The sequence below is a fragment of the Chiloscyllium punctatum genome, chromosome 42, assembly GCF_047496795.1.
Source record: "Chiloscyllium punctatum isolate Juve2018m chromosome 42, sChiPun1.3, whole genome shotgun sequence".
Lineage (NCBI taxonomy): Eukaryota > Metazoa > Chordata > Chondrichthyes > Orectolobiformes > Hemiscylliidae > Chiloscyllium > Chiloscyllium punctatum.
The window spans coordinates 44,321,155-44,339,210 of NC_092780.1; the positions used below are offsets into that span (position 1 = coordinate 44,321,155).

At 43.0% G+C, this 18,056-nt stretch overlaps 1 protein-coding gene across 5 annotated transcripts in view; it reads right to left on the reverse strand.

Moving 5' to 3' along the window:
• The window catches only part of LOC140465922 (corticotropin-releasing factor receptor 1-like), a 345,472-nt gene that overhangs the window by 234,346 nt on the left and 93,070 nt on the right, over window positions 1–18,056 (reverse strand). For all 5 annotated transcript variants that reach the window (XM_072561876.1, XM_072561875.1, XM_072561877.1 and 2 more), the window contains one exon: window positions 6,121–6,240. In XM_072561876.1, the coding sequence (XP_072417977.1) occupies window positions 6,121–6,240 (120 nt within the window). The remainder of the gene's footprint in view (window positions 1–6,120; window positions 6,241–18,056) is intronic.

Consider the following 18,056-nt stretch of genomic DNA (forward strand, 5'->3'; position numbering starts at 1 on the left):
CATTCATACGTATCAGCATCAGCAGAGGTACCAGTACACATCCCTGTGGAACACCATTAGTCATGGACCTCCAGCTAGAAAAACACCCTTCCGCACCTATCTTCTGCATTCTATGGGCAAGCCAATTCTGACTCCAATCAGCCAAGTCACCATGGATCCCATGCATCTTAATCTTCTGGATGAGCCCTTGTTGAAAGCCTTGATGTAGACAACATCCACTGCTCTACCCTCTATCACTGTCTCGAAAAATTCAGTCAAATTCAGCCCCACAAAAAGCCATGCTGACTCCCTACTGAGGCTATGTTTTTCCAAATGTGCATAAATCCTTTCCCCAAGAATTCTCTCTAATAACTTTCCAAGCACCGAAGAGACTCACCAGTCTATAGTTTCCTGGATTATCCCTATTTATCTTCTTGAACAGAGGAACAACATTAGCTACTCATCAGTCCTCCCGGACTTCTCCAGTGGCTAGTGAGGATACAAAGACCTCCTTTGTCCTTGAGCGGTCCTACTGTCCCCTTAATTATCTTATTTTTAAATGTATGTCTAGATTGACTTGGGATTCTCCTTAACCCTACTTGCCGAGGTCATTTCATAGGAGAAAGCGAGGACTGCAGATGCTGGAGATCAGAGCTTAAAAATGTGTTGCTGGAAAAGCACAGCAGATCAGGCAGCATCAAAGGAGCAGGAGAATTGACTTCTTTGGGATTCCTGAAGAAGGACTTATGCCTGAAACATCGATTCTCCTGCTCCTTTGATGCTGCCTGACCTGCTGCGCTTTTCCAGCAACACATTTTTGAGGTCATTTCATAGCCCTTTCTAGCTTTCCTAATTCCCTGCTTGAGTTTTTTCCAGCTTCCTTTATATCCCGCACAGAAGCCCTGTCCGATCTTACCTTCCTAAACCTCACATATGCTTTTTCTCTTTGGACTAAGTTCATAGCCTCCCTCATTATCCAAGGGTGCGTTACCTTCTATCCTGGTCCTTTCTCCTTACTGGAACATGCTAGTCTGGAACTCTAACCAGCAAGTCTTTAACTAACCCCCACGTCAAATATGGAGTTACCTGACAACGGCTCCTCCCAATTAACACACTCTAGCCCCTGCCTAATACGGACATAATTTACCCTCCCAATTTAGTACCTTCCCCAAAGCCCTGACTTATTCTCATTCATAGCTATTTGAAAACCTAAGGAGTTGTGATCACGGTTTCCAAAATGTTCTTCTACTGAAAGGCCAGTCACCTGGCCGGTTCACTAGATATGGCCACTCTCTTGTCAGATTATCCACATATTGTTTCAAGAAACCCTCTTGGATGCATTTAAATTCTGCCCCGTCTAAGCTGCTTGCTCTAAGGGAGTTCCCCCACTATGATAAACCTGTTATTACATTGTTCCATAACGCACCTACATATCTGTTCCTCAATATCTCAGTGTCTGTTGGAGGTGCTATCTTATTATCCTATTAGTGATTGCATCCATCTTATTTTTGAGTACTACCCATATTGCGTCAGTAGATGAGTCCTCCAGTATGTCCTGAGCGCAGATGTGACAGTCTCCCTGATTAGTAATGCAACCCCTCACCTCTTTTACCTTCCACTTTATCTCATCTAAAACAACAAAACTCTGGAACATTGAGCAGCCAGTCCTGTCCCTCTCTCAGCCAAGTCTCTAATAGCCATAGCATCATAGCACCATGTACTGATCCAGGCTCTAAGCTCATCTGCCTTACCGACAATACGCTTTGCATTGAAATAAACACACGTCAGCCCATAGGTACTATTGTGTTCATTTACCTGTCTCTGCCTATCCTTCCTTTCTGATTTATTGGTCCTAACACTTACTTTCACCTGAATCCCTCCACTTGCTGACTTGCTGCTCTGGTTCCCAGCCCCTGCCACTCGAGTCTAAACCCTCCTGAATAGCACGGGCAAAACTCTCTGTGAGGATCTTGGTTCACCTCCTGTTTAGGTGCAACCCATCCTTTTTGTGCAGGTCACTCCTGCCCCAGAAGAGGCCCCAATTTTCAAAGAACTTGAAACACTGGCCCCTGCACCAGCTCCTTAGCTGCACAGTCATCCCTCCTGTCTTTCTATTCCTTGCCTCATTAGCATATGGCACTGGTACTAACCCAGAGATTACTATCCTCCAGGTGTTGCTTTTCAGCATCTTTCCTAATTCCCTGTAATCACTCCACAGGACCTCATCCCTCTTTCCACCTACATCATTGGTACCAATCGATCTCTGGCTCCTCACCTTCTGCCGAAGAATTTCTCACAACCGCTCAGAAGTTTCCTTGACCGCGGCACCAGGGAGGCAACACACCATTCTGGAGTTTTGAACGTGGTCACACAAACACCTGTCTGTACCCCTGACCAGTGAGCCTCCTTGCCCTAATCGCTCACTTGGACTTTGCCTGAATCTGCTCTACAACACAGTCAGTTACGGTGCCACAGACACTCCCCTGAGAGATTATCTTCCCCAGCAGTAGAGTGGAGATTGAGAAAATGTTTCCACTCGTAGGAGAGACTAGATCCCAAGAGCAAAGTCTCAGAGTGAAAGGATGACCCTTTAGAACTGAGGCAAGGAGGAATTTCTTCAGCCAGGGGGTGGTGAATCCCTGAACCGCATTGCCACAGGAGACTGTGGAGGCCAGGTTATTCAGTATATTTAAGATAAAAATAGAGACATATTTGATGCAACTGAACAAGATTGGAGTTTATGGAAAAGATCTTGGGGAGGACTGGTTCAGGTGAGGCTAGATTTGAGGGAAGAACTTTGAATGCATGCTAATTGCAATTTTGGCATTAAGGAAAGCAGTATCCCAAGATCTGAGGGCAATCAGTCATTGAGTAGTCCATGATGGACAACCTCTTAAGAGGGAGTTTCAAGGTCAGATCAGCAAATGTAAGAATTACAATTCCTTTTGAGGGTTAATAAGATTCAAAGCCAGCATGGTGGCTCACAGCACAAGGGACCCGGGTTTGATTCCACCCCAGACTGTATGGAGTTTGCATACTCTCCCGTGTCTGTGTGGGTTTCCTCCGGTGCTCCAGTTTCCTCCCACAATCCAAAGATGTGCAGGTTAGGTGAATTGGCCATGCTAAATTGCCCATAGTGTTCAGGGATGTGTAGGTTAGGTGCATTAGTCAGGGATAAATGTGGAGTAACATGGTAGGGGAATAGGTCTGGGTGGGATACTCTTCACAAGAGTCGGTATGGACTTGTTGGTCCGAAGGTGAATCCACAAATTCACCACCCTCTGGCTGAAGAAATTCCTCTTCATTCTCACACTGTAGGTATTCTGTAAAGCCACATATCTAAGAGGAATTGCTGTGAAACCTGTGGGATCTGTTTCATTTGCACTCGTAATTTGATCTTCTCAATGGGTTGTTCAAAGAAAGCCTATTATCTATATTTGCTGATATTAACTCTGAGTGTTAGAAATAAGACGAATATGGACTAGAAAGTGCTCTCATGTTGTCTGGCAATATTTATTATTCTTTGATCAAAATCGTGGAACCTCACAATGTGCCCTCTTTTAAAAGAAGGTTTCCGATCCCTAGCCAGATCTCAAACACAAATTTAATGGTCTGGTGTCAGATTGTAATAGTTTCCTCAGTGTTGGTGAGTGCATTGCAATGCAATACACAGGGGAATTGTGGTGATGAGGATAAATAACGATTTAAATCTGCTCAACTGAGAAGCAAGAAAATAAAAGGAGATTCAGTCACTTTAACACAACCGAAGATTCATGTACAAACCAACCATCTCTGGGGCACATAGCCCACATAACTGACATAACACAAGCAATGAAATTAGCGTCCCACAGAGACACACCATGTAGCCATCCCTTTAGCTATTCAGGCAAAGTATGATCAGACCAAACCAGCCTATACATGTAAATCTCAAAGCAGCACCCAACATTATATGGGACTCTGCAAACGGAGAACATTTGCTAAACGATCCCACACAGACAACGAACTTAGAATTGTCAGTTGATAATACATGGAGCCCATTCTTTGCAGGCAAGAACACATCCACACATTATGTCCATTTCAACTCAACAAAATAGATGACAGCATTCTTTGATTAATTTCTCAGGGCAATGTATTGCCAATCAAAATGAACTTGCCTGGCTGAAAAGCTGAAACTGTCAGTCATCATCTAACTCAGATTTTCTATGGCAATGCTTTCCAACACTTAGCAATCAGAACTCACTTGATCAATCAAAAATCTCCTCTGAAATTATAAATGTGATTTTTCCCTTTACATTAGTATTTCTTGCAAAATGAAAAAGCTTTAAAAAGTCTTTTTACAGCAATAATAAAATCAACAGCATTCAACTGAGTAAAATAATCACCTGAAAAAATTAACAGGCGTATTTTACCAAAAGTAATAAAGGAAACACAAGTATCTTATTTAAGCTCAAAAGCTCCTTTAGTAACATTATGAGTGCCAACTTATAGTTGTTAGAAAAATTCTGACCCACCATTACACATACCTGGCATGGTCACCATTAGCGTCCCTGCCCAGAGTACATCCATCCATGTCGTGTGCCCATTACTGTGGAGTGTCTAAACAGACATCAGCCATCTGTCCCCACCTCACATGCTCCTCCTTTGGGGCAACAGGTGAAAAAATAATACGGTTGCTCTGGGCATACTGCTGAATATTAGGTTCTTCCACAGCAGGGAATCAAAGTAGCCACAGCACACTATTAGAAACTCGCTTGAGGATACTGGCCCACGTTTGTGGCACAGTGGCACAGTGGTTAGCAGAGACCTGGGTTCAATTCCCACCTTAGGCGACTCCCTGTGTGGAGTTTGCACATTCTCCCCGTGTCTGCGTGGGTTTCCTACAGGTGCTCTAGTTTCCTCCCACAATCCAAAAAATGTGCAGGTTAGGTGAATTGGCCATGCTAAATTGCTCATAGTGTCAGATGAAGGGGTAAATATAGGGGAATGGGTCTGGGTGGGTTGCCCGAAACGTCGATTCTCCTGCTCCTTGGATGCTGCCTAACCTGCTGCGCTTTTCCAGCAACACATTTTCAACTCTGATCTCCAGCAACTACAGTCCTCACTTTCTCCTGGGTGGGTTGTGCTTTGGCGGGTCACGGTGGACTTGTTGGGCCAAAGGGCCTGTTTCCACTGTTTCCAATCTAATCTAAAGAAAATCCAAGATTCAGTATGATCATAGTTGAATTGTGGCAGACCCATAAGACAATAAGACATAGGAACAGAATGAAGCCATTTAGCCCATTCTGCCATTTGATTATGGTTGATTTATGTTTATCAACCCCAATTTATTGCCTTTTCCCGATAACTTGTGAGCCTTTACTAAGCATGAACATCTCTGTCTCTATCTTAAATGCACAAAATGACCTGGTCTCCACAGCCTGCTGTGGCAATGAGTTCCACAGATTCTCCCTCTGGCTGAAGAAATTCCTCCTTGTCTCAGTTCGAAAGGGTCATCCTTTCACTGTAGGCTTTGCCCTTGGAATCTCCTATGGTGGAAGCATCTTGAACCACCACACTCAATTACAATGAAATATTGATGCTTGCAGATTTGTTGCAAGCCCCTCATAGCTTTTTCCAAACTAAAGCGAGTGACTTTCCCACTTTTACATCTTCCAAGGACTTCTTCATGTCCAGACTCCAATACATTGTATCTATCAATTCCTTGAAGCTCTTCTGGAGCTTAAACTGCACAGTGCCATCTGACTGCTCTTGATTCTGCACTGGATACAGCACTCAAGTCTAAATAGGTGTGTGTCTGGAATAGGTGTGTGTCTGGAATGGGTGTGTGGGGTGGAGGGGGGGTTGCGGTTGATGGTTGAGGTGGTGGGTGAGAAAGCAGGAAAAGTCAATTGAGTTGGATAATCAGCCATGATCATAAGGAATAGTGGAGCAGGCATGAAGGGGTGAATGTCCTACTCCTGCCCCTATTTCTTGTTTCTGTATTTCAGTGTCATTGAATTGTCTTGAGCTACCAGTTTACAATGTTACAATAAGCCCCTTCCTTATGCGGGACAGAATTGAATATTGTAAGTCCTGGAACTTCCTTTTCCATTAATAAGATCACAGAACTGCTGCAAACGGATCTCACGGTGAAGCACTTACTTGTTGTGTTGTACTGGATACCATTGAAGTATTCTGGACAGGGTCTTGTCACAAGTTGCCCAACTGGGCTTTTGTGCCAACATGTTCCAATCAGGTCTGTGGATGAATTGCAATAGGGTCCTGAAAAATAAACATCAATTGATATTATAAATATTCTGACATTTAATTAAGTCACAAATGTATCAATTTAATAAGATGGCCTCTTTAATACATTTTGTCTTTTCTTTACCCGATTTTTACACCATTATTGGTTTAGGCGAGACTCTTCCCAATGGATCTGGTTCAAGATTGCTTTATGGACTTAATACTTAAAACCACCAATAGGATCAGGCTTTCTTTGTTCACCTAAATTACATCCAGAAGCAAGAACTAAAGTTCAAAAGTGATATACTAGAATGGGACCAGAGATTTCTAATTTATTCACCCAGCTGGACCACATTTATTGTCTATCTCTTGTTGTTACCCTTGAGAAAGTGGTAATGAGATGATTCTTGAACTGTCGCAATCTATATGCTGTTGGCAGGTGCACAATGTTTTGGAGGGAGATAGCTCCATGCTTTTTGAACCAGGGACACTGAAGGAACAGTTCAATATTTCCAAGTCAGAATGGGAACTGGCATGGACAGGTGATAATGTTCACATCTAGCTGCTGTCCTTGTCCTTTGACATAGTAATAGTCTTAAGTTTGGAAGATGCTGCCTATGGAGCATTGATGAATTTCTTTAGTACACCTTTTACACACATACACTGCTGCTTCTGAATGTTGGTAGTGGAAGCAGTGGATGTTTGTGGATATGAAGCTGGCATCATTGTTCGAGTGTTGTCAGAGTCGCACTCATCCAGGCAGTGGGCAGAGTTCCATCACATTCCTGACTTATGTCATGTAGATGGTGGAAGGTTTTAGGGAGTCAGATGGCATGCTACTTGCTGTAGTATTTCCAGCCTCCGTACAGCTCTTGTAATCACTGTATTTATGAGGCTTGACCAACTCAGTTTCTGGGCAATGGTAACCCTTTCCTCTAATGTTGGTAGTGGAAAAATCAGTGATGGGAATACCATTGAAAGTAAAGGGATGATGGTTGGATTGTGTCTTATTGGAAATGGTCATTGCCAAGCACTTGTGTAACGTGCAAGCTTGCTACTTGCCCAAGCCTGGATATTGTCGAGGTATTGCTTTGTGTGGACAACTGCTCCATTGTCTGAAGAATTACGAGTACTGCTGAGCATTATAAATGCATCAAACATTGCCACTTCTGGCCGTATGGAGGAAGGAAGGTCAGTGATGAAGCAGCTGAAAATGGTTGGGCCCAGGACACTGTCCTGAGGAACTTCTGCAGGGACATCCTGGAGCTGAAATGATTGACCTCCACCAACCACAGCTGTCTTTCTATTTGCCAGGTATGACTCCAACCAGCAGAGAGTTTGCCCTGATTCCCATTGACTCCAGTTTTGTTAGGGGTCCTTAATACCACACTGGGACAATCACACCTAGCTTGTTATTTACATGAATGGTTTGGAGGCAAATGTGGAAGGCATTACTAATGAGTGCGCAGATGGCACGAAAATTGGTGGCATCACCATCAAAAGGAAGGCTTGTCCAAAAGCTAAGAGCCCATGTGATCCAAGGCAAGTTGGCAAACTGAATCCAACATTGGCTTGAAAATGGGAGGCGAAGGGCAATAAAGGGTTGTTTATTTAATTGGAAGGTTGTAACCAGCAGTGTACCACAAGGATCAGTGCTGGTAAATTGCAGTTGGTTCTGTACATTAACAATTTGGATGTGAATGTAGAAGGTATCATTACCATATATACTTGTGTAAAAGTTGAACGTTTTAGACGATTTTTGAAGGTTCAATTTATTACACGGACACTAGTTTTGAGGGGCTGAAATTCACGCTGCAGTTCAAAATATTATCTGAAGTCAATTTGATCACTCAACTAGTCCTGGGTAAAAAAGAAAAACACAATGCATTACGGCTAAAAGCAAGGGAAACAACAATGGTAATAAATTTTATTTATACATCCTGGTACAAAAATTTAACATGGAGCAATTGAGGACTGCAGATGCTGGGGTGTCAGTGTCGAGATTGTGGCACTGCTAAAGCACAGCGGGTCAGGCAGCATCTAAGGAGCAGGAGAATCGACATTTTGGGCATACACCCTTCATAAGGAATGAAGCTTGTGAGCCTGTCTGAGATGGTCCAGGTGAACTTAAGGTTGGGATGGAATGTGTTGGTGAAATTGATGAACTCTTTAACCTCCTTGTGGAAACACAAGGTGGCACCGAAGAGGTTGAATGGTTCACCATTTCCACCAACACATTCCACACCGATCTTAAGTTAACCTGGACCAACTCGACACCTCCCTCCCCTTCCTGGGCCTCTCCATCTCCATCAACGGTGACCCACTCAACACGGACATCTTCTACAAACCCACCGACTCCCACAGTGACCTGGGCTACACCTCCTCCCACCCTGCCTCCTGTAAAAATGCTATCCCTAATTCCCAATTCCTCTGCCTCTGCTAGATCTGCATCCAGGAGGACCAGTTCCACCAGAGAACACACCAGATGGCCCCCTTCTTCAAAGACCACAATTTCCCCTCCCATGTGGTCAATGATGCTCTCCAGCGCATCTCATCCACTTCCCGCACTTCTGGCCTCAAATCTCACCCCTCCAACTGCAACAAGTACAGAAACCCCCAGTCTTCAACTTCCACCCCACCAACCTCCGGATACAACACATTATCCTCCGTCATTTCTACCACCTACAAACAGACCCCACCACCAGAAATATATTTCCCTCCCCACCCCGATATGTTTTCTGTAAAGACCAATTCCTCTGTGACTCTCTTGAGAGGTCCCCACCCCCCACCAACCCACCATCCCCTCCCACCGCATGAATTGCAAACCCTGTGCCCACACTTCCCCCCTCACCTCCATCAAGGTCCCAAAGGAGCCTTCCACAAAATCAGAGATTTACCTGCATTTCCATGCGTCAACTGTATTTGTTACTTCTGATGCAGTTTCCTCTATATTGGGGACTGCATCAGGAGCAACGAGTACAGGAAATGACGTGTGAAATTGCAGTTAAATCTCTTGCTGAATGTTTCAGAGAACATTTCCAGGACATATGCATGAAGCAACCCCACCACCCCGTGGCTGAACACTTTAACTCCCCCTCCCACTCTGGCAAGTCCTGGGCCTCCTCCACTGCCACTCCCTTACCACCTGACGCCTGAAGGAAGAACACCTCGTTTTCCACCTCAGGACTCTTCAACCCCATGGCATCAATGTGGATTTCACCAGTTTCCTCATTTTCCCTCCCCCCACCTTATCCCAGATCCAACCTTCCAATTTGTCACCACCCTCACGACCTGTCCTGCCTGTCCTTCTTCCTTCCCACCTATGTGCTCCATCCTTCTCTCCGACGTTTCACCATTACTCCACCTTCATCTACCTATCACACTCTCAGCTACATTCTCACCAGCCCTAACCCACTCCCATTTATTTCTCAACCCTCTTGGCTCACAGCATCATTTCTAATGAAGGGCTTATGCCTGAAACGTCGATTCTCCTGCTCCTCAGACGCTGTCTGACTGGCTGTGTTTTTCAAACACCACACTCTCGACTCAAAAATTTAACATGTCAAGGATTCATTGAAATCCTGCAAAATCACACTGTTCAACATCGTCATGACCTGGTATAATGGCAAACTTGAAACATTTACTAAATTCTGAATGTGTAAGTGTTATGAACTTTCCCACCAAAATTCCTCCATTTCCCTCCTAGTTACTTTCATATGTTATGAACCTCAGCAACATTAACAAATTTGTCAAAGAATTATAGATCTATGTAGCTAATATCTCACTTTTATTCAGATATAACGGCACAATTAAAATGATTAACTTTTTAAGTATATTAACTTTTGGATGTATAGTGAGCAAAGTGCGATGAGTACTGATAGACTTAGTACCAGTCTGAATAATAAATGAATGAATGAAAACACGTTGTACCTGGCTGGCCGGCTAAAGAGTGATGTGTACAGTTACCGGTATGAGTGGACAAATGTGATTTCGCTTCAGTGGGTTAATGGGAACATGCAGTTTCCTTTGTCAGAGGTTTATAATGCAATATAGTAGGGTCAACTTTTACATGAGATATATGGAAAATGCAAGAATTTTTGGCCAAAGGTAAAGGGTCGACTTTTACATGAGATCGACTTTTACATGAGTATATACGGTAGTAAGTTTACAGCTCTCACAAAAACTGGTGTTGTTGATAATGAGGAGGATGGTCTCAGGCTGCAGTCTGTTATTTATCAGCTGGTAAATTGGGCAGAAGAATGGCAGATGGAATTTGATCCTGATAAGTGCAAGGTGATGCATGTTTGAAGGTCTAATAATGGAAGGACAAGTGAATGTTGCAAATCGGAGCTTGCCTCCATTAGGCAGGGCATAGAATATAGGAGTAAGGAAGTCTTGTTACAACTTTACAAAATATTGGTTAGGCCACAGATGGAACACTGTGCAGCTCTAGTCACTACATTATCAGAAGAACATGAGCGAACAAGAGATAATTCATCAGGATCTTGTCTGGGATGAAAATCTCAGGTTATGAGGAAAGGCTCTTTGTTTTCATTGGAGCAAAGAAGGCTGGGGAAAGTGGTATCTGATCGAGGGATACAAAATTATGAGATGTACAGAGTCGAGTAGGCCAGGAGAATTTCTTCTCTATGCCAGTTGCAGCTAAGACCACAGGGCATAAGACTTTTTTTTAAAGTTTAAAGTGAAGAGCAAGTGGTTTGCAGGGACTCAGAGCAATGTCTTTTTCACCCAGCATATGCCAGAAATACAGAATATGCTGCCTGAAAGGGTGGTAAAAGCAAGTACTCTCGCAACACATAAGAATCATCTGAATGAATACTTAAAATGCTAGGGCATAGTAGGCTATGCACCAAGTTGAGGTAAAAGGGATTAGCTTGGGGGTTTGTTGATCAGCATGGACAGTTGGTTGAAGGAAATGTTTCTACACTGTCTCACTCTGACTTGATTTCAAGGGCAGTCAGTTCTAGAATTTAACTCTTGTCTATACTTCAAAGGATGTGATGAAGTCAGGAGCTGATTTGCCCTGGCAGAACTCAAACTGGGTGTCATTGAGCAGGTTATTGGTGACACATGCCCTTTGATAACACTGTTGCCAACACCTTTGATCATCAGACTACTCTTACTGATGATCAAGAGCAGTCAAAAGAGATGATAGTTAACCAGGTTTGATTTGTTCAACTTTGCGCGTACTGGACATATCTGGGCAATTTTCCACATTGCTTGGTAAATGCCAGTGTTGTAGCTGTACTGGAGCAGGCATGTGGCAAGTTCTACAGAACAAGTCTTGAGTGCTTTTGCCGGAATGTTTTCCTCTAGCTGAAGTACAACAGACATTTGTGCTGCTTGTTGCTCTTGCAGTTACAGATTGTACAGTAATGCCATTGATCAAATATTCTAGAGTCCCAGGCTAATCCTCTGGGGATAAAGGTTCAATTCATACCAGCGCAGTTGGTGAAATTTATGTTTTAGTGAAAATCTGAAATTAAAATGCTAGATTAAAAGCTAATGCGGGTGGGATCCTAGAGAGGATGTTCAGCAGGGGGAATGTGAATGACTAAAATAAGAAGAGACAACAAGTGAATCAGGAAGACATAGATATTATAGGTCAGAAAAGGCACAGTTTGGCAAGGTTTGATCATATTTACTTTATTGTTAGGAGTCTGACAAACAAGGCAGAGGACTAGAGGGCACAAATTAAAACATTACGTCATTACTGTCTGAGACATGGTTGAGAGAGGGGCAGAATTGGAAACTCACTATTCCAGGGCACAGGGTTTTCAGGGGAGATAAAACGAGGTAAAAGATAAGGAAGTGTCACAATATTGGTCAGAGAATCCACTACAGCAGTAAGGATGGTTCCTCAAATGAAATTGTCTGAGAACTTAAAAACGAAAATGGAACAATCAGATTGCTGTGAGAGTATTCTTGGCCTAACACTCTGAGAGAAAGAGAAGAGCAGATAGGTTGGTAAATGTCAGAGAAGTGTACAAGTAGTTGGTGGTTGTAGTTGGGGATTTCAATGTCCCCAGTATTAACTGGATTAGCCTTTGTGTGAAAGGAGCAGAATTCTTAAAATTTATCCAGGAGAGTTTAAGTCGGTACACACGGAGGGAGTGGAACTGGACTTAATTTTAGTGAACAAAGCTGGGCAAATGGTTGAAGAACTGATGTTTAAACTGGGGGAAGGCATATTTTAATAAAATCAGATATACTCTGGCCAGTGTGGACTAGGACCAGATACTTTCAGGTAAATCTGTCTCAGAACGGTGTGACAATTCAAGAAGGAATAAAGAAGAGTACATGGCCAACATGTTCCAATAAAGGATGGCACCCTTAAATCCTGAGAACCCTGGATATTGAGTGGTATACAGCTTTTGATAAAGAGAAAAGGGAAGCTTACGACAGACATTGAGGACTCAAAATAGATACCCTCGTGGAGTTCTGAATGTGCAAGAAAGCACTTAAGGGATTAGATTAGGAGAGCAAAAAGGGAGTATGAAAGGATGCAAGCAGGTAAAATAAAAGGAAAATCCCAAGTTATTTTATAGGTATGTGTAAAGTAAGACAGGATCGGAGGAAAAAAGGTAGACTCCATTAAGGATAACAGTGATAATTTATACATGGGGCCAGGGGATGTAGCTTGGATCCTAAATTAATACATTGTGTCAATGTTCACAAGTGAGAGAGAGGATATGGATACAGAAAAATCAGAGAGAAAGTCTGTAATACAATTGAAGAAATTAGCACTGACAGAAAGAAGGTTCTGTATGGTCTCACGGGCTTAAAATCTCTAGCACCAGATGAAATGTATCCTAGGTTGAGTGAGGCAAGAGGGGAGATAGCAGATGTTCTTGCAAAAGTTTTCAATTTATCTCCAGCCAGAGGAGAGACATTACAGGACTGGAGGACAGCCAATGCGGCACTGTTATTTGAGAAGGGAGCGCATGACAAACCAGGAAATGGCAGGCCGGTCAGTCTAATCACAGTGGCAGGGAAACTACTGGAAGCAATGCTGAGGGACAGAATTAATCAGTATTTAGAGGGACAGGGATTAATCAAGAACAGTCATTATGGTTTTGTTAAGGGGAAGTTATGTTTGACCAACTTGGTTGAATTTTTAGAAGAGGTGACCAGTTGTGTAGATGTGGGCAGTGCTTTGATGTAGTCTGCTTGAAATTCAGTTTTTGATAAGATCTTGCATGGGAGACTGATAACAATGGACCTATAGGATACAAGAAAATTTGGTAATTGGCTGAATGACAGGAAACAGAGTGATGGATGAGGGGTGTTTTTCTGACTGGAAGCCTGTGTCCAGTTGGATCCCACAGTGGGTGCTGGGGTCCTTGCTGTTTGTCAGATATGTAAATGGTTTAAGAGTTGAATAGTTGTAAATACTTGGGAAGATTGCCCGAGATTATAGCAGGATACAGACAGGCTCAGCAGTGGTTTATGGAATTCAAACTGGTGAAGTGTGAGATGATACACTTTGGCAGGACACACAAGGCAATACATGAATGGTAGGATCCCAGAAAGCACCAAGGATCAGTGGGACCTTGGTGTGCATATACATCAGTTGTTAAGGGTTTAGGACAGGTGCATGGAGTTGTAAACAAGGCATATGGTATTGGGTTGTTATCTGGGCTGGAGAGTTTCAGTTAATATGACAGATTGAACAAATTGATTGTTTTCCTTAGAAGAGGAGATTGAGAGGGGCATGATTGAGATGTATAAAATGCTGAGGAGCATAGATAGGGTAGAAGAAACTTTCCCCTTGGAGGGCTCAATGACAAGGATGCATATATTTTAGTTCATGGGCAGATGTCAGGTGACTGCCCTTGACATCATGGTAATGGGGATCTGGAACTCACTGCCTCTAAGGTTGGGAGAGGCAGAAACCTTCATAATATGTAAGAACTATTTAGATATGCACTTGCAATGCCAAGGTATACAAGACTATGGGCTGAAAAATAGGGATAAAATAGCAAGGTGGGTGTTTTAGACCAGTTCAGACATGGTGGGCCAAAGGACCTCCTTCTGTGCTGTGCATGTGTAGGACTCTATCAATGCCATTCAATTTTGTGCACCTTACTCAGGATCCCCACTCCCAGCTTTCTTTGCTCTGAGAACAACCACCTCGATCTAACCATAGGAACAGGAGGAGGCCATTCAACCCCTCAAACCTTTTCTGCCATTCAATGAGCTCGTGGTTGATCTGTGGCCTGATTCCATACACCTGCCTTTGGCCCATATCCCTGCATATTTTTGCTTCAGAAAAATTTACCTGTCTCTATTTTAACATGAACAACTGATTTGATATCAATGGCTGTCTGGGGAATAGTGTTCTAAACTTTGACCATCCTTTGTGTAGAAGTGCTTCCTGACATCATTATCGAATGATCTGGCCTTAATTCTTAAACCACGCCCTTTAGTTCCAGAATCTCCAACTATTGAAAGCAGTATCTTTACCTACTCTGTCTTTTCCTGACAATATCAGGAAGATTTTGATCAGATTACTCTTGAAACCTTGAAATTCTAGAGAAAATTGGCCGAATTTTGTATAATCTCTCCTCATAACTTAACCCCTTACACCTAGGTATCATTCTTGTACATCTACACTGTATTTGCTCCAGCAACAATCTCTCCTTCCCAAGGGGTGGTGGTCAGGTCCTCAGTGGAGCTTAAGTAAGACTTTGTGTAGCTGCAGCATAACCTTTGCATCTTATACTCCAGTCCTCTAGATAGAAAGGCCAGTGTTCCATTAACCTTTATTATTATTTTGAGCTTGTTCTTTCTTCATAGAAAAATTGCTCCAGTCCAGGCAACATAGAACCATAGAGTCAGAGATATACAGCATGGAAACAGACCCTTCAGTCCAACTCATCCATGCTGACCAGATATCCCAACCCAATCTAGTCCCACCTGCCAGCACCTGGCCCATATTCCTCCAAACCCTTCCTATTCATATACCCATCCAGATGCTTTTTAAATGTTGCAAGTGTACTAGCCTCCACCACTTCCTCTAGCAGCTCATTCCATACACATACCACCCTCTGCATGACAAGGTTGCCCCTTAGTTCTCTTTCATATCTTTTCCCTCTTAGCCTAAACCTATGCCCTCTAGTTCTGGACTTCCCTTACACTGGGGAACTAATAAAGACAAGTAGTCCACATCTCTCTCCAATAGCATCACATCACACTGGCTCAGGAATGCACCATTCCACTTCATCCTCTGACTTATTTGCTTTTTCTGTTCCTTTTAAGCATCAAGACACACAAGGTGCAACAACTTATTAGAGATACCAATCGGCCTCTGGAACCTTCCTCCTTTCCCCTTCCTTCTGACTCTATGCCCTCCTCCAACCCACTTCCTATCATGTGTTCACCATCCCTCCTGACCTTCCACTCAGATGTTGAAAATTCTGCACTCAAAGGTCTTCGTCTTATCCCTCTGAATTTCAGGCATGACATGACGTTGAACTCTTCCATCACTTTCGCCTCCGTGCCCATTTAGAGTTACTGAGTAAAGTCAGAGAGCTGTACACATGGAAACAGATATTTCTTTCCAACCACTCCATGCCATCCATGTTCCCAAACTAAACTACTCCCACCTGTCTGCTATCTCTCCAAACCTCACCTATTCATGTACTTATCTAAGATGTCTTTTGAACATTGTAATCGTACCCCCATCCAACACTTCCTCAGGAAGTTCATTTCACACGTAAACCACCCTCAAAACAATTTGCCTCATGTCTTTTTTAAAATCTCCCTCTTTGCACCTTAAAATGTGCCTCTTAATCTTGAAATCCCACATCCTAGAGGAATGATAACTATCATTAACTATCTATACTCCTAATTATTTTATAAACTTCTCTCAGGTCACCTCTCAACCTCCGACATTCCAGTGAAAAAAGTCCCAGCCTTTCTCTGTACCTCAAACCATCCATACCAGGCAACATCCTGGTAAATCTTTTCTGAACCCTCTACAGCTCAATAATATCAGGGCAACCAGAACTGGACACAGTATTCCAGAAGAGGCCTCACTAATGTCCCACACAACTTCAGTATTACTTCACAACTCCTATATTCAAAGGAGTGGCCAGTGAAGGCAAGGGTGTTAAACACCTTTTTAACCACCTGTATGTGACACAAACGTCAAAGAATTATGTACCTGCATCCCTACATCCCTCTGTTCCTCAACACTACTCAAGACTCTACCATTGTTATGCAACACCTCACATTTATCAAAATTGAACTCCACCTGCTGTTTTTCAGCCGATTTACCCATTTGATCAAGATCCCTTTGTAATCTGAGAAAACCTGCTTCACTGTCTCTGCCACCAATTTTGGTGTCATCAACAAACGTACTGATACTGAGAGGCATGTATTTAAGGGGAGAGGAGAAAAGTTCAAAGGACATGTGAGGGGCAAGTTGTTTTTAAAAAACACTGTGATAGGAATCTGGAATGCACTACTGGGGCAATGGTGGAGGCTGATACGATAGGGAGCATTTAAGGGACTTTTAGATAAGCACATGAATATGCAAGAATTGAGGGATATGGACCAAGGGCAGGCAGAAGGGATTAGGTTCATTTGGCGTCTGCTCAGCACAACATCATGGGCCAAAGGGCTTGTTCTGTTAAGCCATTTTGATAAATGACAAACAAAACAAGATCCAGAATGGATCCCTGTGGAACACTGGTGTTAAGCCTCCAGTCCAAAGAGCAACCCTCCACTACCCTGTCTCCTGCCATTAATCCAGTTGGCCAGCTCATCCTGAATTCCACATGACCCAACCTTTAGTCTACCATAAGGAACCTTAAAGGCTTTAATAAAATAAAAATATGTCTACTGCTCTGCCCTCAATCTTTTTGATAACTTCCAAAAAAAACAATCAATTTTGAGAGGCACTATTTTCCACGCAAAACCATGCTGACTATCCCTAATTAAGTTTTGCCTCTAAATGTCCATAAATCCTATCTTTTAAAATCAGCTCCAACACTTTATTCGCAACTAAATTCAGACTTATAGGTCTTTGGTTCTCAGGTTTCTCCTAACAACCTTTCTTCAACAAAAGATACAATATTAGTCACCCTCCAGTCATCAGGCACCTCGCTCATGCTTCTGCAAATATTTCTGCAAGGGGTCTCACAGTTTCCTCTCTTACTTCCCATAATGTTCTGAGATACAGGTCCAAATGATTTATCCACCTTTATATTTCCTCTGTAATGCGAGCTGTTTTTAAAATAAAATTTATTTCTCTGCATTCTCTAACCTCCGTTTCTTAGTGTGGAAACAGGCCCTTCGGCCCAACAAGTCCACACCAACCCTCCGAAGAGTAACCCACCTAGACCCATTCCCCGATATAGTATTTACCCCTGACTAATGCACCTAACACTACGGGCAATTTAGCATGGCCAATTCACCTAACCTGCACATCTTTGGACCATGGGAGGAAACCATAGCACCCGAAGGAAGCCCACACAGACACAGGGAGAATGTGCAAGCTCTACACAGACAGTTGGCTGAGGCAGGAATCAAACCTGGGTCCCTGGTGCTGTGAGGCAGCTGTGCTAACCACTGAGCTTCTGTGCCGCCCTAAACTAATAAGTATATAACTAATGAATTCTAACGAACCACACACTGACAAATTCAGAAGGCATTATGACACCAGGTTATAGTCCAACAGGTTTATTTGAAATCATAAGCTTTCGGAGCCTCACTCTTTCATTGGGAGAAGTCTCTTCACATGATAAAGAAGCAGTGCTCCAAAAGTTTATGATTTCAAATAAACCTGTTGGATTATAACCTGGTGTTGTGTGACCTCTGAATTT